Here is a 17,734-nt window from a genome sequence, read left to right on the forward strand (position 1 = left end):
CTTATTCAAGCGAATTGTTGGGCAGCACCCGGGGCACCTTTAAAAGCACTCAACTCCAATCTCAGTATTCCCCACAATAAGATTGCAACCTATGTCTCGGCACCGATTGAAAAGAATTTCGGTTCCCTATATATTTTTGGGGTTTAATTATGTTAATATCAATGAAGAGAATCTAATTTTATTTGTACAGTAATTGAAGGACAAATGTACATTTTCTTCCTGTATTAGGAGCCAACGGCTAGCAACCGTACATCTCTAACCCTATGCAATTCAAAGAATGGTATCATTTTACATTTTGAAGGTATTGATGTACAACATGTACAATATTTGTACTGAGTCTGGAAGTTGGCTGGAATTTTCATATGCAGCATCTCTATCACTTTCTAGACTATTTATGTCGACTTACAGCAAATAACAGCAAACATCTATTGCTATCATATCCCAGATTTAGCTAGCAGAGGGATGTCGACTGCGGGAGCAGTCTCAATTCTCTGACATAAATTCTGATAGACCAGAACAGAGGTAGATAACATATCAACTTAATCCCCGAAGCTGCAGTTCAAAAACCATATGGGGAACCAGTTCCAGCCATCTTGAAACTACTCCATGGCTGAGGTTAACCGACTTGCAGCACGCTCTAGGCTGATTTCGTGCCTGCACAAACCTTGCCACAACTCACCTGTACCACTGCTGCGTAGTCCAAGTTTATCAATTTGCTTATGCAAGATGTCCAAGTTGACAAGGGGAACTGTTGTTGGTCGCCCATGAGCACACTGCAGATTAAACCATGATTAGCATTCATGCAAAAGTCAACACACTAAAATTGAATTTTGGGCAAGGCATATCATATTATGTCTACTACTTTTAACTCACTTGAAAACACAATGAAGCCTGCTTCAGCTCTTCAACAATGAGTGAACATTCTGAAGGAAGTAATGTGTCACCAAACATAATTGCACCTAGAGTTCACAATTTGGCAAAAAAGATCAGTCCGGAAAAGATTGCCTGACTATTTTTTTAATCCATGCCCAGTATTCAGTCTAACTGGAACCAAAAGGTCAGGAAGCTAAGATGCAATAAACCTATAAAAGTAAGCACCCATTGAGGAGCAGCATTTAGCAACTTTCTGCTCTTCCAACTTCTTTTATAGTGTTTCAAATTCATCCATCCATCCATATAGTGCAGAACTTCATTAGCATTTTAAGTCACAAGATTGTACCTCTGCATGCCTTGCTGTTAAGGACTCGATGAACTGAAGGTGGTATTGTGGATGATCCGTCTGTATCAGCAAGCTATATTTTGCAATGGAATCAAGTTGAACGAAATTTTAGATTTTGAAAGAAACACAGTTAACCCCCCCCCCCCCCTCCTCGTTTGTTGAATGAAAAGCAAGCAACAATTGAGAACCAGGTCAAAATCACTATCAAGATAGGGCAATAATAACTGAATTACCTGTTGAAGAAATTCTAACAGATCAATATCTGTTAACTTAACCCCCAAAATACATGGCACCTGCAGATTAAAATAAAGTAATTTAAAAAAATCAGGTTTCTTAATGAAAGCCAGTGGAGGAAATGCTGCTGACTTGCATGGCAACAATAGAAGTTTCCAGTAAATTCAATTTTTAACACTTAATGAACATTAATACAAATCAACAAAAACAAAGGATAGGGCATGTCAGAAATTTACCGCAACGAGTTTAGCAACAGTTGGCTGCCTGCATAGCACATTCAAGTTCCTGCACGATAAAAAAAGAAAATTTCTGAGACTGGTGCACAAAGTTCCATTTTGCATTCTGGTCAAAAGCTGAACCAGGCATCAGAAGCCAATATGAAATGAAACCAGAAACTAAAAATGTAGCAGCTTTGTGCTATCTTATGAGCAATGACACAGATTAGTGCTACGTAAGTTATAGAGATAAACTGCTTGATAGAAAAGAGAGGATCATTACTTTCCAAAGGAGCTTGCGCCTCGGCCACTGATGTTGCAGATCCAACCCCAATTTTCTATTAGACTGACATAATTGTGCAGTAACTGATAACCAATTTCAGGCAGGACCTGTAGCATTGTGGTTAGAAACCATAATAATATGCAAAAAGTGAGAAATTTTCCGATTAAAATCAGCCAATCATCCACAGAGAAATGAACATTAAGAAAGAAAGTACCAATTCTTGCTCAGCTTCTAGATAGGCAACTTGTTTCATTTCTCCAGCTAGAACCTAACATTTACTGAATCAGTTAGCTGCAGTTCAGATAGCAATTGATGCTGAGCAACTCGAAAGCAATTTTACCTTCTGACGCAGTTCTTCTAATCGGATCCTTTCATCTGCAGCATGCTGTAGAAGAGCATCAGTGAGGTCGGGCAAAAAACATTTATTTCAACCAATCAAAGAATGCTTTAACTCTCCACATGCATCAATGTCGAAAGGTATTTGAATACTGATTTAAGCAGAACATGTCACCGGCATCCAAACCTTGCCTAAGTTCATGGTTAGGCACCACTTAAACTTATAAAAATCGAGAAACTAATTGGGTTCGAAAATTTTCCACAGATCAACATCCTTATCCATTCTGAAGACCCTTGCATTCTTTAATTTAATAATAGGTGAAACTCTACCTGAAAACACGCACAATAAAGATGATCACATAAACTCAACATTACATAGACATCACGCCACATAAAGCAACATTAGCAGATATCTCAGAGCAATATGCATAACAGGCACTCTGTGCCATAAAAGCAGTAAACACAGACCTGATCTATGATGGCAAGTATTCTGCCAGCCACAACTGGAATGAATTTCTTATCAACCTGTGGAAGAACTTTGGCATCCTTGAGGCAGTTCTTGTCAATAAAACTAGGAATCAATGAATCCCCAGCAAGGTGCAGGAAGCCAGACGACACGTCAAGTATGCTGTCATGATCTCGAGCTACTCGTGACTTCATTACATCCTGCATGATAGTATAACATTTTCAGGCAAAAATTCAGATAGCACTTCGCTAACAAGATAGAAAATTGGCAAGTTACTGACCACAGCTTGTGGGGAACTCTTACGCCACTTCAGGCCAGAATCTAGATCATCTCGAGTTTCCTTTGATGTGGAATCTAAAAGAATGAGTAAATTATGATGGGATTAAGTCATTATTAAGGCCCAAAGTTGATTTTATAAATTTATATGTTCAAAGGACCTTTTGAAAAACTGTTATTATGGACTACCCAAAAGGATTTCAACACTAACATTTTGCTGGAAACTTCACTAATGATACAATGTCATGCAGGAAATGAGTCCCCAAGAAAGATGGTAACAAACAGGGAAAATGAATTATCAAATGGAAATACGCATCCATCAGCTCCCCAAAAGGAGCTTTGTTAGCTACAAACGATAAAAGAGTTACCTTCAACGAGCTTAAAATTGCAGCAGTTGATGCATTGACTTTTCTTTTGGAAATCTTTGCCATTCAATCTGACAAGAGGATAACATAGTTGCAAAAGCAGAGATCCACTATCAAAATTAATATTCCCAATGACACAAATTTCATCTAATATCCTATAAGACAATTAGGAGAAAAGATGAATTACATACCTGCAAACAGATGAGCAATTATTTGCATAGCTTGACTTTAAAGGAGAATGACACTGACCTAATGATTGTTGCTGATGTAGTGAGTTGCTAGTCTCTGCACAACGAACATGTCAATTTATTTTATCAGTCTCCTATTCTTTCTGCAGATGTGCTGATTTACATAACACTTGAATTTACGATGGCACCTGGAAGAGCAGAGTCACTATTCACTGCAGGAGAATCAGTTCTTCCACCTTCCATTTTCCATGAGTAATTAAGAGCAATAAACTTCCTCTGAGGCCTGTAAAATGGTGGAGCTGAATGGCTTCTTCTTGCTCCTTTGTTATGACCTATACTTTTTCCATTTGATATATGGATCCTTCCAAATTTATTCCTGTCAAACTGAGCAGGTAATGAAGTCTGATCTAATGGATTTGAAACTTTTGGAAGACTGTTTTTGCCACAAGACTGCATAAGCAACCAATCCATTTCATCAGGAAAGACACTGGAACAATTTGCAAAGGTAAAATCATTGTGCTTACGTCCTCTAGCTTCACTAACATCTCCCAGATGATCAGAATAAAACTTGAACGAGGATAAGTCTGTGCAGTTCTCTAGTTCCCAACTATTTACAGAAGGATCAAGGTTAAAGTGGCCGTAATCCCCTTCTTGATCTGGAATATAGTCAGATGTAGTACCCTTACTATAGTCACAACATACATCTTGACCAATGAGATGATCAACATCTGGAATCTCAGTACCAAACAAGGATGGTAGCACCCGTGGAGACCATTCAGATGTAGATGACAGCTTATCTCCATCAGATTGTTTAATGTGTTTAAGTGAACCAGACGGAAGGTTGTTCTCTTCACCTGAACACTCTCCAGCAATCATGGATGACCTCAAATCTTGCGATGAACTGTTAGTATTGGTTATTTTATCAGGTTGATTGGTGCACCTGGAAAGGGACCACAAAGATTTTACTCTTTCTTTCCTTGACAAACTTTCTTTGAAGATCTGGTCAGTGTCATATTCTTCTCCACCATCAGACCCCTCATCAAAGTTGATCCACTTATGCTGAGTTCTAAAGTCATAACTTCCAAACCCAGTTTCCACTTTGCTCAGATGGGATGAGCCCACATCTTGCAGGCCTCTTCCTGCCAAGCAGTTGAGCTGGGATGGTCTTCTGAACAGCTGGTTGACAACTGCATCATCACCGTATTCTTCAGAATGAGTATAAAAGGGACTCTTTATTGACATGTTCATCTCGTCATCCATTTCAAAGGATTCATCTTGCCATTGTGAATCAAAAAAGTAGTTTAATTTCTTTTTGCCGGTCCCTTTAGCAAACTCCTCTTTCACCAAAATATCATCTCCATCAGAAAAGTAATCAGCAGATGACTGCATGTGATTGCGAATCTTTGTATTGGTTGTCACTCCGCAATGAAACGGAGAAGCATTAAATGACTGAATGTCACAGTCCTCAAATAAGGCATCTGTTTTGTGCTTTTGTAATTCAGAAGCATCTCCATCAAACTTTTGACATGATGATAAACCCTCTTGCCAGGCAGGCAAATTCTTACATTTTCTCATTAGTTTCTGTGACTGTAAACAGTGAACTTCAGGTGAAGCCAGCCAATCTTTGGTCCTGCACCTCTTTCTTCCACTTTGATCTTTTAGCAGCAGATCTTAAAAAGAAAAGGCCCCATCAATATCCCATGACAAAAGAACCAACAAGCATGTGGTTTCTTGAAGGCACAAGCAAGACTGAGGCAAGTACTAAATTCGCAGAAACTTCTCCAACAAAACTAGCTTAAGAAAATCAGTTATCCAATAGTGGTTAGAAAATTATCTAGTTTATCTAGTTTGACAGAAACACAGAATTCCTTGCACAAAAAGATTTCTTTGTTCCTACCTCCCACAATTCATTTTTTACCTGGCAGATCACACGTGGAATAACAATTCTCTTCATAGCATATACTATACCCCTTAAAGTTTCTATGCCCCCCCAAGCTTCAACATACAAATTAGACAAATGAAATCAGCATTTACCATTAGAGATGTTTTCACTCCAATAATGGGTGATTGTATTCTGAATGAATACAAGTACAGGACCCCATTCCTGCAAGGGAAATGAAAGAAGAGAATAAATTGCCAAAACGAAACCAGAGGACTTTTCCTAATAGAAAAGATGATTCAGAAATTAGCCATACAAAGTCCACACAAACAATACATACGCAATATGAGATTAGAGTATCACTTTCAACTTTGTGTTTTAGTCAATTGAATCACCCACAAAAGCAAGTCACATAATAACAATTGAAGAGAAAATGGACTATATTCATTGCACCACTGCTTAGCGAATCAACCAATGCATCTCATTGCATGAATATGAACAAGTTATTACTTTTCTAAACATGATAAATGGTGCTGCACATGTTAAAGTTAACTACAGTATTTGAAAAGGCCTATGGTGGTAGAGTAAAGTAGGCTCTAGCAGCATTGAGGTTCCACAATGCTCTGCAGGCAAAAGATTCTCATAAATAAGAACAAGAAAAGTGTGAACTCAAGTCTGCACGTTTAGCACACATAACACCAATTGTGTCCCAGACACACCTGATGCATTAAGTGGATTTCTGGTATATAAATGTTAATACCAAAGAAATGAGAAGAAAAATGAACATATTTGTGCATATATTACATTGAAACAGTGAAATTCACAAATAACCAATTACATGCTTCTTTTTGTTTATCCGTCTGTACATGTTGAATGTCTTGAAGAATTTCAGCCTTTAAACAACTTATATAATAAAATAGCACAATAAATCATAGTCATTAAGACATTTAATATCAGAATTCATAAAGCATCAAATGAAATGCTTACTGTAAATTCAACAGAGTTCTTTAGTGGTTCAAAAGTCATGTCATAGTAAGATCTTGGGCAAGAGAGGTTCAAAATGAATGTTGGACATGTCTGAGATCTACTTTGCTTCTCATTTTTAGCCCCAATGTTAAATTTCTGATCATCCCAATAGCCAGCAGCCAAATGATTCAGCAATTTATGTATCGGTCCCTTGCAGATAAACCTTGAATTGATGTCTGCATCAGTTGATGTTAAAGAAAATGGATGCACAAAATGGTCGATCCTCCCCAATCCAACCATTTGCCCAAAGCATCAGCTTATATACATTATCGGTAAGCAACAACAAGAGGGATACAGATATACTGAAAAGCCTGTAAATTCCAGTAGTGATGAATTAGAAAATCTGACTACAAACTATAAAGCTATACAATTTCATAGCTCATGAAAGTCAGCAGTCTTAAACTTGGTACCTTTGGAGACAAAATTCCGAATGGACTAGACAGGTATCCAAAAAGCTTGAATTCTCTTTCAACAGCTTTGATTTCATTTAGAGAACAGGCAGCTTCAATGCCAAAATTAGTGGATAATAGTGGCAAAGGAGAAGGAGAAGAAGATGTACTGAGCAGTTCTTCCTCACTACGGTGCATGAATGGATTGTAAATATGTGTACTAAGACTAGCTATAAGTTGTTTTGTTAAATTAAAAGAACAAACCTCTCGATATCAGAAACTCTGAAAGAAACCCTGGGGTGCACCAGTGCAATTCGTAGCACACATTTCTTGACCAAATGTAAGATCTTCTTGGGGCTTCCAAGGCAGATCATAAATTACAAGTAGCTCAGATCAGTATTTGTAAATATCTATAAAATAGACTTTTTCGTACATCCAGAAACTTTCACCAGTCATCTAAAACATTAATGGCCAAGTCAAGCAGGTACCTGGATTGCATGAGCTTCCTCCGAACTGGTTGGTTATAAAACAAATCACGAACAACAACTGCAAATCCCAGGAAGGTAGGGAAATCTCTCAATCTCAATAAACATAATAAATGGAAAATATTACAGATGCTAATTGCTAGTCACTTCAGTCGAATCTAAAGCTTGACTTTGATGTTTAATCAGGAAAACTTTTTGCTTCCAAAAATCATGTAACAACTAGTGCAGACAATTTCAAAACTACCAATCTATTTCATAATTTACAACAATAAGTGCTAAAGTGAATTGGCTTTCACCACCGCCCTCCATCGAGCAATGAAGCTTGTTGGTTGACATGTTAGCTGCAAGGTGTATGCTTGCCTGTATTTCATTGTTTTGCCCCTTTTCTCAATCTAGCAATTCATTTCATATTACAAAATGATGCCGAATTGTTTAACTGATTTGAAGATTGACAAAACCTCCGTGAAAATATGCAGTCTCTTTTTTAATTTTTCTGATTTCAAGATACGAGTGGATAACAACATGTATTTCATTGTTTTGCCCCTTTTCCCAGTCCAGCAATTCAGTTCATAAACTTGATAGATATTGAAACACCCAAGTGATCTTGAAGATTGTTGACAACAACACCTTTATAATGTGCATTCTCTTCTTAAAACTTCTCCTCTTCAATATAGGAGTAGAAAGGTGCAAGAAGATCACAAAAAATATCTTTCACAGGGCAATGTGTCTTCTGACTTCTGAGACAATGGTAATTAGTAGTAAGAACTCGTTACCTGCTGTACCCGCATCATGTCTATCATCACTGATTCCAAGGTATAAACACTTGCAGCCCTACAAAAATATAACAAGAACAGCAATGGTTCATCCGGAAACAGGCTGAAGGATATTGAAAACAAGACTGCAAGCTCATTATACCTTCATAACCTTCCGATATCCATGCGGCCTCCCATGAGCTTTGGTAATTATTTCAAGCAAAGAAACATCAGAAATAGAGCACAGTGCTTCTCCACGAAAGCCGAAGTTTTGATTAGCGGTGTCCAAATCAGCCAATTGATGATGCTTTGATGTTGCTGTCTTAGCCAAAAAAGGACACAATGAAGTACACAACAAGAAGACAGGTCCCAAAGAAAGCTTTTTCTAAAAGGGTCTAATTGTATTGCTTCAACTATATTCCAGAAGTTTTTAAATGGAATGCTTACCCACCTTATCTTTAGGACCAGAATAGAGTGCCATGTCAATCATGACTTTCTTATTCTTGATATTAGCTCTTCAAAAATTACATCGTAGGACAGCTTAGAATGTTGTATTCAAGTAAAAGAAAATAACCAACACTCACCAAGACACAGGTAAAATGTTTTCAAAACAAAAAGGTTTTCTACTTAAATACTATTACCATGTCTTTCTCCCAAAAGCACTAATCCATCTCGATCAACACCAGATCCTATAAAATCATAGAATGAATGAATGAATAATTAGAACAGGTGGATAGATGAACTCCAGCATCCAAATAGTAGCTAAATATAGTTCACAGTAGCAAATATTTGTTGTTCAGATAATCATGCTACTAACCGTTGTCCATTACTTTGACAGAACATGTCTCGACACCTACTGAAACAGACACCTAATCAAAGAACAAAATTTCCAGAGTTAGTTTTTGGAAGAATCAAGAACTGGGATGAAATGGCAGCTATGACAAAGCAATCAAGACATCAAAGTTGCTGCAACTTGGCAAAAGAAAATTTGGTATCTTGAGAAGCTTCAGAATTATACAGGTAAACACAAACCATAATTGAAATTGGTGGAACCATAGTGTTTCCAGGGTTTGAAAGTTGCTTATAAGCCGTTTATATCATTTTCTCATAGCACCATTAAAATTTCCCCCCCACCCCACGCCAAAAACTACTCATACTTACAATATTAAAGGGGAAAAAAAAGAAACAAACAAACAAAAAACACTCGCAATCGGCACCTTCTGTTTCAGCATTCTGATTTCCATCCTACCATTTAGTTACAAAAATTCCACATCTTCCGGATTACACATCACAGCTCATTATTCAACAAATAAACGATACTACGAAAAAAAAAAACCAAAGTAATTCATTCCAATCTGAAATAATAATCCCCAATCCTCCTCTAATCCTAATTGCAGATAAATCGAAAATTTACCATAAGATTGTTCAATAATAGAAGTTACCTTGGTCGCGCCAGCATCAAGACTGTTAAAAACCAGCTCTTCCACAACTCTAGTCAAGTCACACACAACAATCCCTGACCGCACCGAATTCCGAACCGCCTCCGGCAAGGGCTTAATTTTTCCCATCTCTTCATTCGATTACATAAACCCTAAACCCTAATTCTGCATTTCCCAAGTAGAACGGAAACCAAAAAAAAACAATAAACAAAAATGGCGGGAAAAATCGATTTAGGGTTTTGACTTCGGGATATTAAACCTTTGATGATTAACTGAAAAAAGAAGCTGCTTTACTCTAAATTGCGCCCGTGGGGTGGAGGTTAAACAGCTCTAATTCTCTGTTTGATTATTTGAACGAGAAAATGGCGGCAGGAGAGAAATGTGTAGCCCGAGGTTCTCACTTCTAAGTTGCGCGCGCGGTGACAGATTTATACCGTGGTTGTTCAAGGTGGGCCCAGTTTGGTCTCAAGGTGATGAATGATAACGTCACTTGATCAAGAGTAGGTAGCATTATACGTGGAATTTCGATACAATAAGCAAGTGCTTTGTAAGAAGTCCGTTTGGGTAATTTGATTGGTTGAGGTGAAGTAGATACGTGCCCTACGGGTAACTTATTAATTGTGTCATTACATTTTTGCTTTGGAAACTTTTATGAAAGGCTATCCCGTCGCGTAATTTTGCAGTTAGGAATGGAAGTTACAAAAATGGCCCCACATTTCTCACTAATTTGATAAAAATATATTATATTTAACAACAATCTACATTAAATAAGGATATTTTAAAAAAATTATAAATTACCTAAATTTCAATTGAAAAATATAGTATAATTTGAAATAGATAAAAATAAATAAATATATCAAATAACAGAGGAAGAGTATTATACTTTTAATGCATAGAATAAGCAAATGTCGCAAGAAAACGAATCAATGAACTAACTATTGAATAGAATAACCAAAATCCCTGTCAATGGTCAAACAATATGCCGGTGTTTCGATCCTTCAGTTTTTTAAAAACTAATTTTTCAAATATTATAAAATTTTTAAAAAGTATTCTAAAAAGTAGTTTAAATATTTTTTAATGTTTAAAAAATATTTCAAAATATATTTTAAAAACTCTACTATTCTTAAATGTTCTAAAATATTTTTTAAAAATATTCCAAAATATACTCTATATTATAATAAAATTTTTCAAAAGCATCCCAAAAATAGCTAATCTAACATGTTTCTCCTTTTACTTAATAATTCAAGCTTTTAGAGCATTTTTTAAAAGCATGAAGACATATATGCAAATGCACGCGTGATTGGAGGTGTCGACATCCGAATTGACACATTGACATGTAAGTTTCCGATCATATCTGCGGGACACAAAAGTTATTCGTGCTCTTTGGAAGGTTAGCAATTAGGCATCGTTTAAATAACTAAATGCTTAAACTGCTTACAGTAAAACCTCTAAAAATTAATAATTTTGTGACCATATAAATTTTATTAATTTATTGTGCATACTTATAGTACAAAGAAGTAGTCATTTAATCAACTAAAGCTTTATTTTATTTCATAAAAAAATATGCATTATTGTATTAATAAAAGGAGGCTAAATTTTAAGAAATATAAACCAATCCATATCTGCTTGATGTGCAAATATAATTTAATTCTATTAATGTCTTTAATAAATGTAACTGATAGGCTAAGGAATAGTTTTTCTATTATCAAGAGGCCAAAAAAAATTAGGAATACTAAATTTTAGATATCTACTTCTATTTTATTAAATGCATACAATGAATTAGATTAATAATATATTATGTGTATAAATGATAAGGAAGTCTTCTTATAATAAACAAATACAAAGTATTCTTACATATCTCGTTATTAAACTATAGGAGGCTCTATCTAAAAGGCTTTCATAAATCAACAATAAGACTTATATTTTAGGAAAATATTATTTGAAATTCTAGTAAATTATTAATTTATAGTATGAATGGGACTAAACAATTATGTAAGATTTTCAAAAAAATTTATTATCTTATTATTTTACCAAAATTATTAATTTAACTCGTTAGCTTAAGTTGGAACCAGGAAAAATATTATTTAAAAAATAATTAATTTATTGAGTATTAATTTATAGATATTTTACTGTTTATGAAAATTTCTTAATACTACAATGAATATGAGAATTGCTTAATGTCACGGTGAATTATTACTTCATATTTCCACTTTATAAGAGGAAATTTACCAATTGTGTTACAAAAGAGAACTAGATAATTATGATATCAACTATGTCAAACATATCGTGTTTTGCAAGCGTTACAGGAAATGATACTTATTCGTTCTATTTTTCATTATTGCAAGGTGATAAAAAATATATTTGTCTATATGCATATATTTTCTCAATCTCGATCATCCTCTGACAAACATGTTTAAATGGAATGAATGTTCTGTACAGAGTAGATTTAAATATATGCGATTTTCAACGACTTCAAAAAGAAGGAAAATCAAATATGAAAAGATTATTCTTGATCAAATTTTATGTTTGTCAATTTGTCTGACAGGGGAAAAACAAAAAGTTGTTATTTTATCTTCTACACCATATATAAAAGGAGAGAGAGTTTTTTGGTGTAAATAAAAAATTGTTATCTCATGATTTTCTTAAATCTTCTTTTAAGTACAACTATCCCCTAACATATCTACTCCTGCTTAGGGGATGCAGTTAAATCCAATAGATTAACTCAAGCTCACAAGTAACTCGGTCAACTGTTTGTTAAAGTTTGGTCAATGCTGTGACGACCCCACCGTACCCAGAGGCATACCAAAGGACTTAGTAGGCCGTCTGCCTAACTCGCGCCAGGACTCGAAATCAAAACTAATAACAACTAGTCACGGCTCTTCTTCTTCTTCTTCTTCTCTTCACGGTTCTCTTCTCTTTTCTCTCTCTCTCGCACGGTTTTTTTCCTCTTTTCTTTCCTTTGTTGTTTTAACTCTAAGACTTATGCTTCTATGGTCTCTTATGTCTTAAGATTATAAGACATCACAATTCCCAACAACTATAGATATTTTGAAGTCTTGGCCAATCACAAGAAAGTATGCCAATTGCCTTTAAGTCCTTGCTTCCATGATTTCTTACTTTCTCAACTCTTGCCCAACTAACTTTCCTTTTCTTTCAAACTACTCCATAGAGCATATAATTAACCTAGGCTAAAACTCCTAATCACACTTAGCAATTACACTAATCACCCTTAACCTTACTTACCTATTCCATACCAATCTTTATCACACTTAAAATCCAACAAGTAAACACTTCCATGTCACACCTAAAATTAGGGTATAATTCCAACTTAATCATTCCAATTCACCACTTAACTAGAGTTTTTCCTTGATTAGGGTTTTCTACCCTTTTAAACCCAATTAACCCTATATAATACTATACGAAAACATACATACACATATCTAATACACATCTGAACATTCAATTGCCTTAGAAATGGCTAACCAGGGTTTTGCTTAAAAATTTTCGATTTTTGAGCAATTAGGGTTTCTCAAATTCCCAATTAGGGATTTTCGGATTATTTGAAATAATAATCACAGTAAAACTTATTATTTTCACATAAAATTACAATTTAGGGCAACCGGGGTCTCACAACCTCCTCCTCTTAACACAATTTCGTTCTCGAAATTATTACCTTTATGGGCAAACAAGGTAGGATATTTCTTCTGCATTTCTTCCTCTATTTCCCATGTGGCCTCTTCTACATCGTGGTTTCTCCATAAAATTTTCACCAAAGGAATTTGTTTATTCCTCAATTCTTTCACCTTGCGGTCCAAAATCTGTACTGGTTGTTCCTCGTAGGTGAGGGATTCGTCTAACTCTACATTCTCAGTATGCAAAATGTGGATGGGATCTAGATGATCATTCTTTAGTAGTGAGACGTGGAAAACATTATGAATTCGGGACATGCTGGCTGGCAACTCTAACTGATATGCCACCGTTCCGACCCGTCGTTGAATCCTATATGGCCCTATATATCTTGGTTTCAATTTCTTCCCTTTCCTGATCGCAACAGTTGCTCTTAGTGGAGTAATCTTTAGAAACACCATATCCCCTACTTCGAACTCAAGATCCTTCCTTCGATGGTCGGCATAACTTTTCTGTCGGCTCTGAGCTGTTAGTATTCTTTGGCGAATAATTTTGACCTTTTCCACCGCTTCTTCTATCCATGGCACTGCGGTAGCATCCAGAACCTTCCTCTCACCTACTTCATCCCAGAAGATCGGTGAGCGGCACTTGCGTCCATAAAGAGCTTCATACGGTGCCATTCGTATAGAGGAGTGATAGCTGTTATTGTAAGCAAACTCTATCAAAGTAAGATGTTGGCTCCAACTTCCTCCCAGATCCAAAACACACGATCGGAGCATATCCTCAAGCGTTTGTATCGTCCGCTCCGACTGTCCGTCTGTCTGAAGATGGTAGGCTGTACTCAAGGTTGGCTTCGAGCCTAAAGTTTCCTGCATCTTTTGCCAGAACCGTGACACAAAACGAGGGTCTCTATCCGAAACTATACTCACTGGTACTCCATGTAGGCGTACAATTTCATCCATGTATAGTTGAGCTAGTTTCTTTAGGGAATATTTCATGTTCACAGGTAAGAAATGGGCTGACTTAGTTAGACGGTCTACTATTACCCATATGGCATCATGTCATTTTTGGGTTCTTGGCAGTCCTGAAACAAAGTTCATAGTGATATTTTTCCACTTCTACTCTGGTACTTCTAATGGTTGGAGCAAACCAGAAGGCTTTTGATGCTCCGCCTTTATCTGCTGACAGGTTAGGCACGTTTGAACAAATTGGGCTATTTCTCTTTTCATGCCCGCCCACCAGTACAATTTCTTCAAATCCTGGTACATCTTGGTCGTACCAGGATCTACTGTGTACCTTGACCTATGTGCTTCTTCCAATATTTTTCGTTTCAGTTCCTGGTCTTGCGGTATAACAAACCGGTTACAGTACCGCAAAATCCCATCCGAGTTCACGTTGAAATCAGGTATCATTCCTTGTTCGATTTTCTTTTTCCACTCCTGCACCTGAGTGTCCCCCTTTTGTGCTTCTTTTATCCGAGGGAGTAGAGTAGAAGTAACTGTTATATTGCTAAAAAGCACTCCTTGTGGCTTCAGTTGAGGATTCCATTCCCCAGCTTTCCCTAGTAATTTTCATTCTTTTATCTGTAAACTTGATACCTGAGCTTTTCGACTAAGCGCGTCTGCTACCACGTTTGCTTTATCCGGATGATACTTTATGGTGCAGTCATAATCCTCTAAAAATTTCATCCACCGACGCTGTCTCAAATTCAACTCCTTTTGCGAAAATAAATACTTCAGGCTCTTATGGTCAGTGAACACCTCAAAAGTTATCCCGTAGAGGTAATGACGCCACTTTTGTAGAGCAAAAACTATAGCCGCTAATTCCAAATCGTGGGTGGGGTAGTTCTGCTCATGAGATTTTAACTTCCGGGATGCGTACGCTATCACCTGTCCATTTTGCATAAGTACGCAATCTAAACCCATCTTAGAGGCATCCGTATATACCACAAAACTATCCTTTCCATTAGGCAGTGTTAAAATTGGGGCGAAAGTTAATCGTCCTTTTAACTCTTGAAAACTGGCCTCGCACTTCGGAGTCCAAATAAATTGATTATGAATTCTTGTTAAATCCGTTAGTGGGTCAGCTATCTTAGAAAAATCCTTAATGAAGCGGCGGTAATATCCTGCGAGCCCTAAGAAACTTCTGACTTCAGTCGGGCTTTCTGGTCTCTTCTATTCTGTTACCGCTCTTACCTTAGCGGGGTCCACCGCTATCCCATCTTTCGAGATCACATGACCTAAAAAGGATACCTTCTCCAATCAGAACTCACACTTACTGAATTTAGCATACAGCTGATGGTCCTTAAGGATCTGCAGTACTAACCTCAGATGTTGCTCATGATCCTCTCGAGTCTTAGAGTAGACAAAAATGTCGTCGATGAAAACTACCATAAATTGGTCTAGATATGGTTTGAAGACTCGATGCATCAAGTCCATAAATGCGGCTGGAGCGTTAGTCAACCCAAAGGGCATCACTGCAAACTCAAAATGCCCATACCGCGCATTAAAGACGATCTTAGGTATGTCCTCCTTGCGTATCCTCAATTGATAATATCCCTGCCGGAGATCTAATTTCGAATAAACAACTGCATCTCGCAGTTGATCAAACAATTCATCAATAAGAGGCAAGGGATATTTATTCTTAATAGTCAATTTATTCAGCCCCCGATAATCTATGCACATCCGTAATCCTCCATCTTTTTTCTTGATAAATAATACCGGGGCTCCCCAAGGTGATTCGCTCTCCTGTATAAATTTTCGGTCTAACAGTTCCTGCAATTGAGTCTTTAACTCCTTAAGTTCTGCAGGAGCCATTCGGTAAGGGGTTTTCGAAATTGGTTCTGCTCCGGGATGCAAATCAATTTTAAATTCTATGTCCCTTTCCGGAGGTAGTGACGTTAATTCCTCAGGGAAGAGGTCAGGAAATTCGCACACTACTGGAACATTTTCAACTTTTAACTGCTCTTGCGGAGTGTTAATCAATACTGCCAAATACCCTCGGGCCCCTTTACTTAGCAACTTCCTAGCCTTAATCCCAGAAATGAGAGTGGTTGAGGTTAACTTTCCTCGAACATCAAGTTGAAGTGTGGGTTCACCTGGTATATGAAAATCGACTTTCTTAGTGCGGCAATCTAACTGCGCATGGTATTTGGCTAACCGGTCCATATCTAGTATGACATCATACCCCTGAAAAGACAATTTTATCAAATCCACCAATAATTTTCGTTCCCCAATCCATACCTCGCATCCCTTATAGACCATATTGGCAAGTAAACTTTTATTAGTGATAGGGGTCTTGATTTCTAGGTCATATGGTAACTTTTCAGCTTTAACATCGATATGAGCCATGAATGCAGGGTTAACAAAGGAGTGCGTGGCACCAGGGTCAATTAAAACATTCACAGTACGTCGAAAAAGAAAAAGCGTACCTTCGATGACTGCCGAAGGGTCAGTCACCTCTTGTTGACCCATAGCATACACCCTGGCCGGCACTTTAGGTCGATTTCCCCCTGCATTAACTGGTTTGGACGCAGTTCCTGTTGACTGCGGGGTACTGGCTCGTTCTTGCTGTAGGTTGGGGCATTGAGCAATCAAGTGCTCCGTGCTGCCACACTTGAAGCACTTTCGCACCGAACTCTGCTTCCAACAATTATCGGAGGTGTGATTGCCTCCACAAAAGCCACAGGTCAGCCTGGGTCCTACACTGGGTCCTTCGCGTTGACCACCTCTCTGGGGCCTTCGCCCTGCCGTACCTCGCCCAAAATTTCCTCGGCCAGGGGTCCCTGCTTGCCGCGGACCTCCTGCTCCTCTACCCAACTTGGTGGGTGGCTCGTTTTTCGAGCTCTGTCCAGGGGTGTAGGTACTCGAGTTGGGTTGTTTTCGTTTTCGATCATGGAAAGCTTTGACCTGACCCCTGGTTGTCTCTATCCTCTGCGCCTTCTCTAGCGCCTGGCTAAAGGTATCCACTTCAGCGGCCGCTAACGCCTCCTGAAGTTCCACATTCAATCCCTGAATAAAGCGGCGAATTCGTTTTTGCTCCGTAAGTACCAAATCCGGAGCAAAACGGGACAGTTTGGTAAACTGAGTCTCATACTCAGCCACACTTGACATCCCTTGGCGCAGGCGGATAAATTCATCTTCCCGCCTTTCTTGTACTATCGGTGGCAAATATTTTTCATTAAATTCCCGGGTGAAATTGACCCAAGTCCAGGGAGTCCGCTCCCGCTCCCACTTGGCCTTGATTACATTCCACCAAGTCCGGGCAGCTCCCTCAAATTGAAAAACTGCAAAAGAAATTTGCCGCTCCTCTGTATATCCAAGTGCGGCAAAGATATCTAGCATACGGTCTAACCAACACTCGGGTATGTCAGGGTTTGGTCCACCTACAAATTTAGGAGGGACAAACTTGTGGAACCGTTCTAGCGCACGGTCCTCTCTATCATTATTCCCCCCCATGATCCCCAGTGTTCCCAGCATGTTGACCCTGCCCCTGACCTTGTTGGTTTACCATTCTCTCCAATAAATCAGCCATCCGCTGAATGGCTGTAGCTACT

The 17,734-nt window shown here is 37.8% G+C and overlaps 2 protein-coding genes across 2 annotated transcripts; both read right to left on the bottom strand.

Annotated features, from left to right (window-relative positions):
* Positions 1-269: 269 nt before the first annotated feature.
* LOC113777524 (DNA mismatch repair protein MLH3) lies at positions 270-9,868 on the bottom strand. The gene is made up of 25 exons (XM_027322640.1): positions 9,812-9,868; positions 9,556-9,717; positions 8,931-8,982; positions 8,755-8,802; positions 8,277-8,431; positions 8,135-8,192; positions 7,365-7,422; positions 7,141-7,233; positions 6,898-7,063; positions 6,783-6,798; positions 6,449-6,663; positions 5,617-5,686; positions 3,771-5,252; positions 3,586-3,679; positions 3,398-3,465; positions 3,034-3,107; positions 2,756-2,953; positions 2,292-2,336; positions 2,166-2,219; positions 1,952-2,058; positions 1,690-1,738; positions 1,453-1,512; positions 1,220-1,292; positions 874-959; positions 270-773 (listed from the first exon to the last, which is right to left on the bottom strand). The coding sequence occupies exons 2-25, from the start codon at positions 9,679-9,681 to the stop codon at positions 600-602; spliced, it is 3,621 nt and encodes a 1,206-aa protein (XP_027178441.1). The 5' UTR covers positions 9,682-9,717; positions 9,812-9,868; the 3' UTR covers positions 270-599.
* A 4,429-nt stretch (positions 9,869-14,297) lies between these two features.
* Positions 14,298-17,657, bottom strand: LOC113777997. The gene is made up of 2 exons (XM_027323233.1): positions 15,458-17,657; positions 14,298-14,740 (listed from the first exon to the last, which is right to left on the bottom strand). The coding sequence occupies exons 1-2, from the start codon at positions 17,655-17,657 to the stop codon at positions 14,298-14,300; spliced, it is 2,643 nt and encodes an 880-aa protein (XP_027179034.1).
* Positions 17,658-17,734: the final 77 nt, after the last annotated feature.

This window comes from Coffea eugenioides, chromosome 7 (genome assembly GCF_003713205.1).
Source record: "Coffea eugenioides isolate CCC68of chromosome 7, Ceug_1.0, whole genome shotgun sequence".
NCBI lineage: Eukaryota > Viridiplantae > Streptophyta > Magnoliopsida > Gentianales > Rubiaceae > Coffea > Coffea eugenioides.

Bases quoted from the DNA above. Each gene is read 5' to 3' on its own strand.
- LOC113777997 (XM_027323233.1), bottom strand. From the start codon at position 17,657: ATGCTGGGAACACTGGGGATCATGGGGGGGAATAATGATAGAGAGGAC. The intron at 14,741-15,457 runs GTAAGTGTGAGT...GAAAATTACTAG, and splicing joins TCAGCTGTATGCTAAATTCA to GGAAAGCTGGGGAATGGAAT.
- LOC113777524 (XM_027322640.1), bottom strand. From the start codon at position 9,681: ATGGGAAAAATTAAGCCCTTGCCGGAGGCGGTTCGGAATTCGGTGCGG. The intron at 8,193-8,276 runs GTATAATGAGCT...ATATTTTTGTAG, and splicing joins GATATCGGAAGGTTATGAAG to GGCTGCAAGTGTTTATACCT. The intron at 2,337-2,755 runs GTCTGTGTTTAC...GCTCTTCTACAG, and splicing joins TACTTGCCATCATAGATCAG to CATGCTGCAGATGAAAGGAT.